This window comes from Anguilla rostrata, chromosome 17, assembly GCF_018555375.3.
Source record: "Anguilla rostrata isolate EN2019 chromosome 17, ASM1855537v3, whole genome shotgun sequence".
NCBI classification, from domain to species: Eukaryota; Metazoa; Chordata; class Actinopteri; order Anguilliformes; family Anguillidae; genus Anguilla; species Anguilla rostrata.
The window spans coordinates 20,914,269-20,929,925 of NC_057949.1; the positions used below are offsets into that span (position 1 = coordinate 20,914,269).

At 50.5% G+C, this 15,657-nt stretch overlaps 1 protein-coding gene across 4 annotated transcripts; it reads right to left on the reverse strand.

Annotated features, from left to right (window-relative positions):
- Positions 1-1,140: 1,140 nt before the first annotated feature.
- Positions 1,141-14,846, reverse strand: sun1b (Sad1 and UNC84 domain containing 1b). 4 transcript variants are annotated; one of them, XR_010326477.1, is made up of 17 exons: positions 14,699-14,846; positions 12,417-12,524; positions 11,055-11,153; positions 10,628-10,721; positions 9,566-9,624; positions 8,189-8,376; positions 7,573-7,839; positions 7,035-7,127; positions 6,833-6,876; positions 6,471-6,615; positions 5,600-5,869; positions 5,157-5,241; positions 4,391-4,506; positions 3,722-3,889; positions 3,085-3,177; positions 1,699-2,676; positions 1,141-1,604 (listed from the first exon to the last, which is right to left on the reverse strand). XR_010326477.1 is itself a non-coding variant. In XM_064314090.1 (16 exons), the coding sequence occupies exons 1-16, from the start codon at positions 14,829-14,831 to the stop codon at positions 2,560-2,562; spliced, it is 2,067 nt and encodes a 688-aa protein (XP_064170160.1). In that variant the 5' UTR covers positions 14,832-14,846; the 3' UTR covers positions 1,141-2,559. The 4 variants fall into 4 exon arrangements, 3 of the variants coding, with proteins under 3 accessions (XP_064170160.1, XP_064170159.1, XP_064170162.1); XM_064314090.1 differs by having other exon boundaries at positions 1,141-2,676; positions 5,600-5,857; XM_064314089.1 differs by having other exon boundaries at positions 1,141-2,676.
- Positions 14,847-15,657: the final 811 nt, after the last annotated feature.

Here is a 15,657-nt window from a genome sequence, read left to right on the forward strand (position 1 = left end):
AAACTGCAATACACTTACACCGCGCTTCAACATTTAGGAGTCATTTAGCCTTTTTTTCTACCTAAGCATCTGGCTATGTAACATACCTGTATAATACAGACTATCACAAACTACAGCATTTAAAATGTTGTCTTTTACCCAGTGGCAAATCACCAACGGCCAGTCTAAAATATGAAAAATGAAAATACCCTTTATTAACCTTTTGATTTTGGAAAACATAGGCTAACATGCATTATTAAAAGCTCTCAAAAATTAAATTCTTTATTTGAGCATTTCCAAAGCAGTTGACTCTTCTTACGACAGCAAAGACAAAAAAATAGAATAAATTTATATAAAAAATAAACGAACAAAAAACAAACACTTCCCAAGACGGTTCCAAATTTGGACTGAAGCATTTTTTTTTTACAAAAATACATTGCACCAAGTCCTATCTTCTCATCAATGCATCGCTATTAAATATAAATAGTGCCACGAACAACAACCTAGTCAAAGTCTAGGCAGTTTTTTTAGTGCAACCCTTATTTTAGAGGGTCACACTACAAAGGAATAGATAGTCTTTGTTTTTTTAGCCTTAATATTTCTTTCATCCATGTTCAAATTCATTTTTTGTTTTTTTTTTGTATACAAATTACAAAGGACTTGAGCAATACATATTCTTTTAAGGAACGGTAGCAGTGCTTCCTTCAGAACCGAACTAAAACAATTTGGGTCGAATAAAATTACAATGGCAAATAATAATAATAACAATAATAATAACAATAATAGTTATAATAATAATAATGACAGGGTTTATCCTCTTTTTCAAAGCAACACTGATATTAGCGGATTTAAAAAGACAAGACTATTAACAGTGAAATATACAGTTTACATTCCAGTGCGGTTTCTGGGCAAGCAAACCCCCAAGAGGACCATTATGACTGTAATATAACCAGACATTCTGTATCTCTCAGGGACTGATAAATGGGTTGCTGAAGCAACAGCATACAGCCTTGACTCTAATACATCTAAAATACACTATCTCCTCTATGTGTGTCACTAAATGTACTCTCCCACCATCCTACTGTAATTACTTAAAAGTTCAGGTCAGAAATAGCAAGAATACAAAAAAAAAAGAGAAAAAAGAAAGTGTTTTTAAAAAAAAAAGAAAAGAGCTTTGTGTTGCTGTCCACATCCTGTACACATTCAAGGACTGCCGATATGGAGGGGTAGAGACAGGGGGAGGCTGTGAGATAGAAAAGGGGGGGGGGGGGAGAGAGAGACAGAGAGGGGGAGAGCAAGACAAAGCGAGACAGAGAATGAGAGGCAGATGGAAAAATGGGGAGAGAGAGAGACAGATAGGGGGAGAGAGAGACAGGGGAGAAAGAGAGTCAGAGAGATAGAGCAAGAGAGGAGACTGTGAGATAGAAAGAGAGAGGGGGAAAGAGAGAGACAGAGAGAGAGAGCACTCTGACATGACCCTCTATGGTAAAGTGTAAAGGGAGGCAGTGATTCTGGCTATCTTTATGCCTGCAGACATTCTGCATGTCATGAGGCTGCACCGCACAACCTGAACCAGTGTGCTGAGCTGCAGCCACACCGAGGCATGCTTCTCCATCCTTTCAAACCTCCACCCTGCAGCCACACTTAGGCATGCTTCTCCATCCTTTCAAACCTCCACCCTGCAGCCACACTTAGGCATGCTTCTCCATCCTTTCAAACCTCCACCCTGCAGCCACACTTAGGCATGCTTCTCCATCCTTTCAAACCTCCACCCTGTGGCCAGACTAAGACATACTTCTACGTTCCCTCATACCCCCACACCTTACGGCCTGACTTGAGTATGACTCCCCGTCCTTTCGAACCTCCAACTGGTGGCCTGATTTGAGCGTGCTTCTACGTTCTACGTCCCCTCCAACATCCAACCTGCAACTCAAGAAGGAGCCCGTAGGGGTGGAAAGAGGGGTGAGGGAAGGGGGCTCCACAGTTTACAGGGAATATCCGTTTGAGAAAGAGCTCTCGATGTCAAATTTAAATTGTGAGTGACGTTAAAAGAAAACCAAACAAAATCAAAAAAGAAGAAAAATGAGAAGGAAGAGAGAAGTGAACCGAAAGAAAGAACAGAAGAGTCCTCCATCTCAAGGTAAGGACACAGGTGGCAGTGCAGGACATTCTGGGTGGGGCGGGGGGGGGGGGCTTCTCCGGGTGGCCTGGCCCGGGGTCTGCCCAGGATAGGGAAGGTGTGGGGGGGTGGTGGATCAGTGCAATGTTGAGATGTGAAGTGGGACAGAGGGGCTGTCTCCAGTGGACGTCCTGTTCAGCGATCTGCAACGTTCCCTTCCAGTCTCCTTACACCTTTCAGTCTCCGTTTGTTTTTTTTTTTTTTTTTTTAAAGTAGCTTCTTCCGCTGGGCACGTTCTGTCCAACACCCCCCCTCTCGCCCCATCCCGTTAAAAATGTTCAAAATTTGCAGTCCTCAGACAGTCCGACATTATATACAAATGGGGTTTGGGGGTTTTTAGGGGGGGGGGTCTCTCTATACAAGGGCAGGTGAGACCTCTCCACTCTTCCTCCTCCTCCTCCTCACTTACTCTTCCTCTCTCCATGCACACGGAAGCGGTACAGGCAGGTGTACTCTGGGTGGCCCCAGTTGGACAGCACCCGCACCTCGATGATCTGGTACGCCCGGTCATTCTCCTCCTGGAACGTCAATCAATCAATCAATCAATCAATCAATCAAGCAATCAATCAATCAATCAACTTCTATACAGCACATTTTACAAAGGATTTCTCACAGCATGCTTCAGTTAACTCCTGTGTGGCCTAAACTCCCACAGAGCAAGCCCGAGGCCACAGTGGCAAGACGAACGCCTAGGAGAACATGGAGGATGAAACCATAGGAGCCAGGCTCATTGGGGGGGCGGGGGGGGTGGGGGGCGTCACTCTGGCAGACTCCACGGATAAAGATAGACCACAGTGGCCACTCGGACAGTACTCCACGCTAAAGTCAACCGCCACACAATTTTATTGATTTAAAATCATGAGCGGACGCAAACAGGATGTCAGGCGCGTGCGTATGAGCGTGGCGACGCAGTGCACTGTGGGTACCATGACGGGGAAGGTCTGCAGCGACTCTCCGTCCTCCCGGTAGGTGTACTGCCCCAGCAGCTTGCCCTCCTCCTGGTACTCATCATCCAGACCCTGTGGGCAGAGAGAGCAGAGCTCACACACGGCCAGCTGGGCCCGGCACCGCCACCCAGATCCGCCCGGACACACGCTTTACATCATCATCACCACGGCATCAACAACAGCTACAACAAAAACCATCTCTTTTACTCATGTGCACTTTCATGTCTGTTATGATTACACCTGATTTTTGTTCATATTCAAAAGTTTACAAGCTGACTGACCAAGGAGAGGGGTTGCAAATTACCTACGGCTAGGAACTCAATATACAGTGCATATCTGGTGCCTGTTTTTAAACAGTAACAATGTTAACTGCATTGTTCCTATGAATGAATAAATAAAATCATTATTATTTTTATTATTATTATTGTAATATAGATTTCAGATGATTTCAATGTTTTAAAAATGTACTGTGGATGTTGTAGAAGTAGGGGTTAAAGCTATACAGTTTGGTACAGAGGCACAGGTGATAACCACCCCCTCCTCAGCCTAAAGCTCAAGCCCTGCCCCTCCCCCTGAGATCCCCCCCCCCCCCCCCCCAGCACTCAGAGGGCCTCACGTAGACGGTGAAGTGCCGGGGGGCGCTGCTGATGTTGCCGGTGGGGGACAGGGCCTTGGAGATGTGTTCCAGACAGAAGGCTGTGGGGACCACGCTCATCGACAGCCTGATCACCAGGTAGCCCTGGGAGCCCTTGAAGGCCCAGCAGTTTCCGGGGTACATGTCCGGCTGTGTGGGGGGAGGAGGGGGGGGGCAGCATTAATACACTGCAGATGACATGACCTGCACAGTGCATCTCAACATTTAAAGGACCTTCTTATCCAGACAGTTACATTGACTTCACAATGTCACTGGAATGTTTTGTCAGTGTTAGAACATTGGCACTGCACAGCAGTAACATTGTGAGAACAATCTGCAGTGGCTGGGTTTAGCAGAAGCTTAACATTCAGAGATTTATGGTGAAAGAATAAATCCCCCGTGTGGCCGAGGGTTCAACTGTCAGCCTTTTCCGTGTCTGAATAAAGAGAGGGAATACAGACTACCCCAGACTAGACTAGAGAAGGCAGACTACCCCAGACTAGACTAGAGAAGGCAGACCACCCCACTCTCCATTAAAAGTAAAACATTTTCTGTTTGTCTAAACGGTTTTTGTGATAAAAACTGACTGATGTAACACAGAGGAAGTGATGATGAAACAGTGATGTCACAGAGGGAGCGGCAGCGCCTGACCTGGATGACGACGCGGGGGGACTGGGAGAAGTACCAGAGGGGGACCCCGAAGAGGCTCATGAGCGCAGTCTTGGTTTCGTACGTCTCCGAGCAGCGTGTGCTCAGGATGCTGCCGCCTGCGGACACAGTCACACGGTCCGTCACATGACCCGGTTAGCACATCATCAGCTCCGCGCTCCCTACCCATAATTCCATGGAGCACATGACAGAAACCGCTGCATTTCCTGAAAGCTCTGAGGCAGGAGGGATTTTGTCATAGGCCCAAATCCCACTGATGGTTATTAAAACAACAGGGCACAACAAACACACACCATATATACCATGGGGAGCACGCTCACACATGCGCATACACACACACACACACAAAGCGGCACACACACACATACACACAAAGCGGCACACAGACACACACACACACACACACACACAAAGCCACACACACACACGCACACACGCACACATACACACAAAGCGGCACACACACACATACACACAAAGCGGCACACAGACACACACACATGCACGCGTCACAAACCGCTCAGCGGATTTATCCTTTAATCTGCACGGGACAGAAAATCCTGCAGCCGCTGCTCAGAGAGGTCAGACACTAACTCAGGCTGACCTCCCCTCCCCCTCCGCCTCAGCCCCCCCTGTTAGCATGCCCTAAACCCCCCCTCCCCCCCCCCGGACATCAACGCCCCGCCCCTGTTAGCATGCGCCTAATCCCCCTCCCTCCCCCCCGCCCGTGACGGGTGCGTGCGCCCACCTCCGGACTCCAGGGCGTAGTCCACCTGGCCGGTGCGGTCCTGGGAGTACAGCCTCAGCGCGTTCTGCACAATCAGCTGCACCTGCTGCACGAGGGGGACAGAGAGCCACACGTCAGAGACAGACCACCCCCTCGTCTGCCTCCTCCGTCCCAACCACTCACAGCAAATATATTTCTATTTATATTCACTGATTGGTCTAATCCTTTTTCCCTTATTTTTTTAGCCTGAACAGTCTTCCCAACTCATCGTATTTATATGAGTGTGTGTGCGTACAGGTCTACAGGAATGGGCACATTCAAGCATTCACATGCACATATTTAAGTGCGTATGCATGTATGTTTGAATGTATGTATATACACATGCAGGTGTGTACGTATAAACACACACACACACACACAGAAACACACAAACACACACACACACAAACGCACACAGACCCCACCTCTTCAGACATCCCAGCATCCAGTGCGGCGTGCTCCACGGCGGCGGTGACGGTCTCTGCGCAGGGCGCCTGCTTGCTCTGCTCCAGCTGCAGGCTGACGTTCCTCAGGATGCTGGTCTCCATGGAGACCAGGCTGGCCTGCAGGTCGGAGTCGCGTACGAAGCGCGCGGACAGCCACTGCAGCAGCGGCTCGGGCAGCTCCCCCTCCTCGGCCCCGTAGAACAGCGCCCGCAGCTCCCGCCTCACCTGCGCAGACACCTGCGCAGACACCTGCAGACCCGCGCCAGGAGTGAGAAACCGGAGCAGACTGCGCAGACGCAGACAACCCCCTCCTCTTTAAACCCCTTTCACTGTTTACTGCTACGCAGATATGGCACACTGCTCTGTTTTCCATTAACCTGGTATGCAAATACTGCATTACTGTAATAACATCGCAGAGGAGAGCTTTGGCAAAGTAAATAAACAACATAATGGATTCCCTATAACTGCATGTTGAAATATCACAAACCCTGTTTTACTTTACAGTATGCAGCTGCTCAAGTTAAATCCTGCTTGCTGACTTACTCCTGTTTTATACTCTTGTTTACTCCTCTTATTTGCATACTCTTGTTTAGACCTGTTACACACATACTCTGGTTTACTCCTCTTATATGCATACTCTGGTTTACTCCTCTTACACACATACGCTGGTTTACTCCTCTTACACACATACGCTGGTTTACTCCTCTTACACACATACTCTGGTTTACTCCTCTTGTATGCATACTCTGGTTTCTCCTCTTATATGCATACTCTGGTTTACTCCTCTTGTATGCATACTCTGGTTTACTGCAGAACGTTCCAGCAGTCCTGTAAGGTTTATCGCCCTCACCGTGTCCTGAAGACCGTCAAGCTGCTCGCACTTCCCCCGGCATCCCATCACCCCCTGCAAGTCCTGCCTGATGCGGCCCAGCTCCGCCTCCAGCCTCTGCACCTCTAACAGCAAGGCATCATGGGATTCTCTGTCCACGCCCACGCTGAGAGAGTGAAGGGTCGGGGGGGGGGGGGGGGGGTGGAAAGGAGTGGAGCAGAGGGAGAAGATAGAGGTGGATGTGGGGATGAAAAAAGGGGAATTCAAAAAATAGAGAGAGAGAGAGAAAGCATAAGGTTACCACGGCTGGATGCAGACGCACCGTGAACAGGAACAGGCATATTTCCAGAGCAGAAACAGGAAGTGACCGAACATAAACGCACCTGACAGGAGCTGGCGGGGGCGTCTCCTGCTTCTGCTGCACCTCCTTTAACAGAAAGGCATGAAAACACAACTTAGCACAGTCAGGTTAGCACCAGCCAGCCTAAGGCAGCTCAGGTGTGAGGTAGAGAGAATACTGAAGACTGATGTGAGTGGAAGAGCAGAAACCCAGGGGGTGGGGGGTTAGGGGAGGGGGGATGGTACCTCGGTTTTGGCTGCCAGGACCAGCAGCATGGCCTCCAGCTCAGACAGGCGGGCAGCGTACCCCTGCTGCTGCATCCGGAGCTCGTCCTGGGTCTGCAGGGGAGGCGGGAGGGGTCAGGGGTCAGGGGTCAGGGTGCGCGATTGGGGGGCTTAACATGGAGCCACAGAGGAACATGGGCGATCACCCGTGTGCTTCTGGTGAGTGAGCTTGTGTGCAATCACGGTCATGTGCACAAAAGCACATATGTAGAAGCACACATACACTCACACACACACACACACCCACACACACACACGCACTCACGCACACACTCACGCACACACTCACACTCACGCACACACACTCACACACACGCACACACGCTCAGACATGCACACACACACTCACTCACACAAACACGCACACACACACATACTCACACACACGCGCACACACGCACTCACACGCTCAGACATGCACACACACACACACACGCACTCACACGCTCAGACATGCGCACACACAGACACCCCAGCGCAGACGCAGACGCAGCCGTACCCTCTCCGTCTGCGCAGTGTCCTGCTGCAGCTCGCTCCTCAGCAGGGTCAGCCTCTGCTCCAGCAGGCCGGAGACCCACAGCCCCAGGCCGTCTCTGTCCGTCCGTCTGTCCAGCTGCTCCCGCAGGGAGGCGTACAGCCCCAGCACCTCCCCGTGCTGCTGCTCCTGCAGCCGGCCTCCCCTCTGCACCCCCTCCCACAGCTCCGCCAGCCGCTCCTCCAGCCGAGACAGCCGCTCCAGGTCCAGGGAGAACACCGCACCCGACGCCTGCAGAGAGAGAGGAGAAAGGAGGAGAGGAGAGAGAGAGAAGAGAGGGATAGAAGGGGGAGAGAGAAGAGAGAGAGAAGAGAGGGATAGAAGAGGGAGAGAGAAGAGAGAGAGAAGAGAGCAATAGAAGAGGGAGAGGAGGGAGAGGAGAAAGGGGGATGAGAGCAAGAGAGCGAAAGAGAGCGGGGCAGTAGAGGAGAGTAGAGTATGTTAGTGCAAAGAAATGATGACAAGTGTATAGGGACACACACACACACACAGGCGCACACAGGCGCGCACGCACACACACACACACACCATACCGGGTTCAGCTGTGAGACCCCAGAGCACTGTGCGGGTGCGCTCTTACCTGCGGGACCGAAGGGGGAGGGGCGGTGGCGGGCTGATCTTCAGCCCTGTGGACGGGCTGCTCCAGGGGGGTGGAGGGGGTCGGCCTCGGGGCCAGAGAGAGGGTGAAAGGGGGTGCCAGGCGCCACTCCGTCAGGTTCACGGCGGGCAGGTAGCAGAGCAGGCCGGACGGGCCCCAGAACCACAGCCCTGGAACACAGGTACGGGTACGACGTGAGTGTGGAACAGGAGCCCTCTCACCCACAGCCATCACGTACAGCACAGAGTTTACTTGCTTTGCCACCTGTAGATTTCGTATTCCTACACAGATATTACTTCTGTACCGCATGTGATCACAGGGGCTGGATAGCAAGCGCGGATCGACCTCTCCATCTAATGCGCGTCTGTCTGTGCGCGCGTGTGCGCGTGAGCGAACATTTTCATGCGTCAGCGAGCGCGTGTTCGGCCGATCTCTGATCCCCGCAGCGAGCTGCGAGACAGGCGGCCTGGATTTTTTGTGCACTGGCTCTGGGGATGTGTGCTGGTTAGGGCCGGTTAGGCCCGGTCTGGGCTGGCGCTGCGGGGACGTCAGGGTGCACTGCGGGGACGTCAGGGTGCACTGTGGGGACGTTAATACAGCGCTGCGGGGACGTCAGGGTGCACTGCGGGGACGTCAGGGTGCACTGCGGGGACGTCAGGGTGCACTGCGGGGACGTTAATACAGCACTGTGGGGACGTTAATACAGCACTGCGGGGACGTTAATACAGCACTGTGGGGACGTCGGGGTGCACTGTGGGGACGTTAATACAGCACTGTGGGGACGTCAGGGTGCACTGTGTGGACGTTAATACAGCACTGCGGGGACGTTAATACAGCACTGTGGGGACGTCAGGGTGCACTGTGGGGACGTTAATACAGCACTGTGGGGACGTCGGGGTGCACTGTGGGGACGTTAATACAGCACTGTGGGGACGTCAGGGTGCACTGTGGGGACGTTAATACAGCACTGCGGGGACGTTAATACAGCACTGTGGGGACGTCAGGGTGCGCTGCGGGGACGTTAATACAGCACTGTGGGGACGTCAGGGTGCGCTGCGGGGACGTTAATACAGCACTGTGGGGACGTCAGGTGCGCTGCGGGGACGTTAATACAGCACTGTGTGGGACGTCAGGGTGCGCTGCGGGGACGTTAATACAGCACTGTGGGGACGTCAGGGTGCGCTGCGGGGACGTTAATACAGCACTGTGGGGACGTCAGGGTGCGCTGCGGGGACGTTAATACAGCACTGTGGGGACGTCAGGGTGCGCTGCGGGGACGTTAATACAGCACTGTGGGGACGTCAGGGTGCGCTGCGGGGACGTTAATACAGCACTGTGGGGACGTCGGGGTGCACTCACCCAGAATCAACAGGAACGGCAGCAGGAACAGCAGGAGTCTGAACAGTTTTGGGAGGCACCTGGTGACACACACACACACACAACCCACACAAAACGTTTCAGTGAAAAGCTGAGATCTCCACACCACACCCTCACTCAAAGCAGGCTACACACTCAGCTTGTCCTGGCTGGTCGATAAATTATTCAATCGCACGCGGCGCGGAAGCCATTAGCGCATCACTCGGTCGTCCCTCTTGTCCCTCTTGTCTCTCTTGTCCCTCCTGTCCCTCGCATGTTGCATGATTGATATCGTGGACCTGGCCTTCTGTCTTACTAACTTCACTGCTGACTTTACTGAACTGTAACTCCATTTAACTTTGGAGAAAAAAATCTGTGGTGCGTCCGGTCCAAAGTGCGGCCGAATCTCCACCCATGCACAGATTCCCGGTGCGTCCAGGGTTCGATTCCCGGCTGTGGCACTTCCTGTAATGCGATTCCATCCCTATCCGTAACCCTCTCTGCGTTCCCGGTTCGAATAAGAGTGTAAAAATACATAAGGAGAGCAAACTGTTTACTCTGCTTTTTTAAAAATCAGCAAGAAACAGGCGAAGAAAGGACTGTAACCCCCTATTAACCCTCTGACAGAATGATTCAATGCACGTCTCACACACAGCGAACCCGCAGTCAAATCAATCTCAGGGGCACGACCCCCCAGGACCCCGTTTAGCGCCGTTCAGTAAACATGAACTCTGGACCGAGAAAAAAAAAACACCCAAGATTATCTGGCTGGTAAATCAATGGTATGACATCAGCGCAAGACAGCTCGATTCCGAAGACGACTGACTTCCCAGGACAGAGGGCGGGACTCCATAGCCCTTAAAAAGATCTGCAGAGCCGGACAGGAACCGGCCCTGCTTGGGTGAACCGCTCCAGGCCAGTCAAGAACCAGGATGAATCCTACTCAGAAATTTGACCTGGGGAAGCATCCTTTTAATTTATACTTGTTTAAAACAATGATGCTCTTAAGGGGGGGGGTGGGGGGGGTGAAAGGTCACATGGGGAATGACAGCGGCGTGCCCTCACCTGGTCAGGATGAAGACGTTGAGCAGGGACATGAGTGTGACCAGCTGGTACCACCCCGTCCCAAGCCACCAGAAGACTCCAGCCACTGCCCTCCCTGAAATCACACACACATGCACGCACGCAGACACAAACACACACGCACACACACACACACACACACACAAACATGATAAGAACAGGATCCCCAAGGTTTTGGGTGAGTCCACAGAGCAGCTGCATGCAAGTCTGTCTTGAGAAGCAGAAAACACCTGATGGTTTTACAATTTCTAAAGAGCAAAGCAGTGGATATCATTACACAAACTCCAGGCCAGGGAATGGAACTGCATCACCTTACTCCACCACAAAGAATAGAACTACAACCGATCTATCACAAGTAACAGAACTACAACCGATCAAGCACAAAGAATGAAACTACAGCTGCAATGACCTGGAGAGATCAGCACCAACCACAGCACCGACAGCAGCTTCCGGATCACGTAGAGGCCTGCCGCACCCACCGACCTCCCCGTCTGCAGCACGCCGTAGCCTGGGGACCACCGGGGAGAGACGGCCGGATTAAAACACACTTCATCCTCACACTCAATGCAGTAAACTGTGCAGAAATGTCCTGGCCAGGAATATGAGATCACAGGAGGCTGAATGAGAGCACGATCACAGTCAAGGCTAGGTGACATTAGCTTGGTTTTTCAGTTTTAAGGCTCTTCGTAATCCAGCCAGAATCCTTCAGGCGTACGCTGAAGCCGCACCCTCGGATCAATCAACCAATCAAAAACCACAAAACTCGTACTGGAGAATTAAGCTCTCGTTCTATAACAGTGGAGAAAGACATCACAAAGTCACTACTATGACCTCACTATTGCCAATGTGTTGCTGTCCAGCACAGCGATATCCTTGAGTGTATTGGTACATGTGAGGGGAGGTACAAGAAGGTTTAAAATGCTGAAGTAGGGCAGGTATAAGGAGGTGTATGAGGTTGGTTTAGGAAAAGAATAGGGAGGTAAACAGTGTAGGGGAGGTATAGGGTGGTGTATATAGCCTAGTTTATTGAAGTTAAAAGGATGTGTATACAGGGTGGTTTAGAGAAGGTATATGGAGATGTATATAGGCTTGGGTAGAAGAGGTACAGGGAGGTATGTAGGCTAGTTTAGGGTGGTATATATGGGTTGTTTTAGGAGAGGTATAGGGAAGTATGCAGGCTGGTTTAGGGTGGTATATATAGGTGGTTTTAGGAGAGGTATAGGGAGGAAGGTAGCCTGGTTTAGGGTGGTATATATAGGGTATTGTAGGAGAGGCATAGGGACGTATGCAGGCTGGTTTAGGGTGGTATATATAGGTTGCTGTAGGAGAGGTATATGGAGGGATGCAGCTGGTTTAGGGGGTGGATTATAGGCTGTTGTGGTACGGTAGCAGCATAGAGACGTATGGCAGACCTGGTTAGGGTGGATAATAGGTCTGTTTTAGGTAGTAGAGCAGTCATATGAGGGAGTAGCCAGGTTATATGAGTTGATGTAATATTATCAGGCCTGTTGTAGAGAGAGCATAGGGACGCACTGAGACACAAATCTATAACAGGGTGGTAATATGAGACTGTGATAGGACAAGGCATAAGGAACTATGCAGGCTGGTTTAGGGTGGTATATATAGGCTGCAGTAGGAGAGGTATATGGAGGGAGGTAGCCTGGTTTAGGGTGGTATATATAGGTTGCTGTAGGAGAGGTATAGGGAGGGGATGCAGGCTGTTTTAGGGGAGGAGTAGGGATGTGTATATGGCCAATGATTGGTGGGTAACCTGCGTAAGCAAAGACGCTCCAAAACACCGCCGCCAGGCGGCGTGCCCTAGAGGACTGGGCGTAGACCGCCCGCGTCTCCATGTGCCGCCTCCCTTTGCAGTCGTCACCTGTCAGAGTCATGTGACCATCCGCAAACAGGAAACAAACAAAAAAACAAAAAAAAAGACAACAAAAAGCAAATTAAAATAAATGAAGTCGAATGAATCAAATCAAAATTAAATCACGGGCATCTGCTTTTGCACTGAGAAGCATGGAGAACTGCCAACTGTAAATCAACAAAATACAAAACAAGGAACAGAGGAACTGGCTAAATGAGAACGAGACATGAAAAACAAGGACAAATAAGCAAACCAAAGGAATTAAATATTAAAATGGAACGGAGGAGTAACTCAAAGTGAGACCGTGTCACTGGGGGAAGACTCTGAGGTGACGACAGCGTTGTAGCAGGAGTTCTGTGCTGTCTGCACCTGTGTCTGTCTGTCAGATGGCCCCTCCCCCCTGGCTCATGTTCCCAGTCCCAACGCCCAGGCCTTCCTCCTTTTTCCCTCCATGACCACCGACCTTCAGTCTCTTTCGCGTTTTTGCGTGTTTCTGTGCGTCTTGTGCATTTTTGTACGCATGTTGAGTTTTTGTGTGTGCTGTGTGTGTTTTCTGTGTGCTTTGCGTGTTTTTGTGTGTTTCCATGCGTTTTTGTGTATGCTGTGTGTGTTTTCTGTGTGCTTTGCGTGTTTTTGTATGTGTTTTTGTGTGTTTCCATGCATTTTTGTGTATGCTGTGCATGTTTTCTGTGTGCTTTGTGTAGCATTGCTTTGACATAAGCTTCATTAGAAAGGCTCACATCGTCCAGGTTCTGTTAACGACCCCAGCTGGGATTTCAAAAACCGAAATGAAACAGTAACATCATGTCGAACGATAACATGCTGGTCGGTGACTGTGCTTGGGAGTTTTATTTTTTCTCTTTTCTCAACAACGGTCAAAACATGGACAAAACCACAGGCGCACACAATCAGCCTCTCTGTCCACTGCAGAAACAAAGGAGGTCATCCCCAGGGAAAGGCTCGGGGTGGGGGGGGGGGGAGGGGGGTTGATTGCTGCTCGTGGATTAAGATGCATAATTCACTGGAGAGCGTAACTGCGGGCTGCTGGTTTTCTCTTCTTGCATTGGAGAATATAGAGAGAATAAACCATGTGACAGGGCGCTGATGACTCGCAGGACAGACATGAGCACCCGAGACAAACACTCTCCTCAAGAGCGCCTTGAAGTGTAAAATGTTTCCCACTTTCCAGAGTGTTTTTTAAAAATCCTGCCTGATTTAGACAGCAGGTAACGGGCGCAGGCCCGGGCTGTGGATCCCCGTGCGGCTGACCCCCCACAGTGAACGTTCCACAGAACAGCCCCTCCCTCCGTATCAAAGAGATCTCTCTCACCCTCCGGGTGCTCAGACCACACACTACGTTTACATCACACCCACAGAGAAACAGACAGACCTATTCTGTGCGCTACTGCTGTCATTGTTGTTGTTTTGTATGCTGCTTTGGCCCTGTCTTGGCTAGGTCTCACATGTAAAAGAGGTTTTAATCTCGATGTGACTTCCTAATCAAATAAAGGTTTATATATATATATATATATATATATATATATATATTCTGTGTACAGCATGAACAATTTAGGTGAAGCCCCTTGCAGCGTCGCTTTTCCCAGACAGAATTACGTGCAAAACGCATGGGTCTGGCTGCACAGGGACAGAAAGAGTGCCTTACATCACCCTTTAGCATCGCGGCGTAAGGACAATTAGCAGAATAACAGATGAAACAGGAAAGATCACCCACGACAGGAACAGAAGCACCGCCTTTAACCTCGAACAGCTCCCCTCACCAACACGTCTGTATCGATTCGACCGGCGGACGGCCCATAAATTAGCATTTCAACATTCCGCTAACTCAACGATCGTTGAGCACACCACGCTAACGCTAATGAGAGAGAGTATAACACCTACAGTCAAAAGCAACAGCTGCTCATGAGTAATCCTGCTGGGAATCAAAAAGCATTTCAATAAATAAATACATAAAAGAAGCATATTTTAAAAACATTCTTCAAATGCAAATGCCAAATGAATTCATTCTTTGTTGCTTCTATTGGAGAGCTAGACAAACTGGGACAGTGTGTAGTGTTATCCTGTAAATCCTGTGAAGGTCATACTTGGTACAGTGCTTTTGATACAGGTAAAGAACTTGATAAATAATAATAATTACTATTATTATTATTATTACTATGACTTACAGAGTGACCCATTTAAATTCAGGTGTTCGTCTCCTGTCACCAAATCTTTGACGTTAACACTTCCGCAGTAACTGGAGTGGCCTGGAACACACAAAAAAAAAAAGAAAGACAGAAAAATGTCAAATGATTTCATAATCAGCAGCTCCGCTCACACAGTCTCCAGGGGCAACCGGGCTGAGATAACAACCAGGAGCGAAGCGGCGGGATATGCATATCGCTACGGCAACGTCCCGGGGCGAGGAAGCCCATTTGCTTGCGAGGGAAATGAAACGGTGACTGACATGACACCAAAAAAACCGGGGGAAAAAACGAGGGGAAGAGAGCGGAGGATGACTCATCTAAACAGGAAGAGGAGGAGTCGAGGGTGTGCGGCCGTACCTCTCGCTGAGCGGCCTCTTGTGACCTTGCCTGAGCCCGTCTCAGGACAGAGACTCGGGACACACGGAGGTGACCTGGCGCCGAGCGCAGACAGTGTCGTCAGGCGCCAGCACACGGGAGGACGACTCCATCGAGCAGGAAGGCCGCCGCAGAACAGCACCAGAACCACAGACAGCCCCAGAAACACCCACACCACACACAGCTCCACCCAGAAACACCCACACACACCCACACGTACAGCACCCAGAAACACCCACACACACCCACACATACAGCACCCAGAAACACCACACACACCCACACGTACAGCACCCAGAAACACCCACACGTACAGCACCCAGAAACACCCACACACACTCCAGCACCGCACAGCACCCCAGAAACACCCACACACACCCACACATACAGCACCCAGAAACACACACACCCACAGCTCCGAACAGAAACACACACACACATACACCCACACACACACACACACCCACACACACACACACACACACACACACACACACACACACACAAAGCTCAACCCAGAAACACCCACACACACACACCCACACCCACACACACAACACACA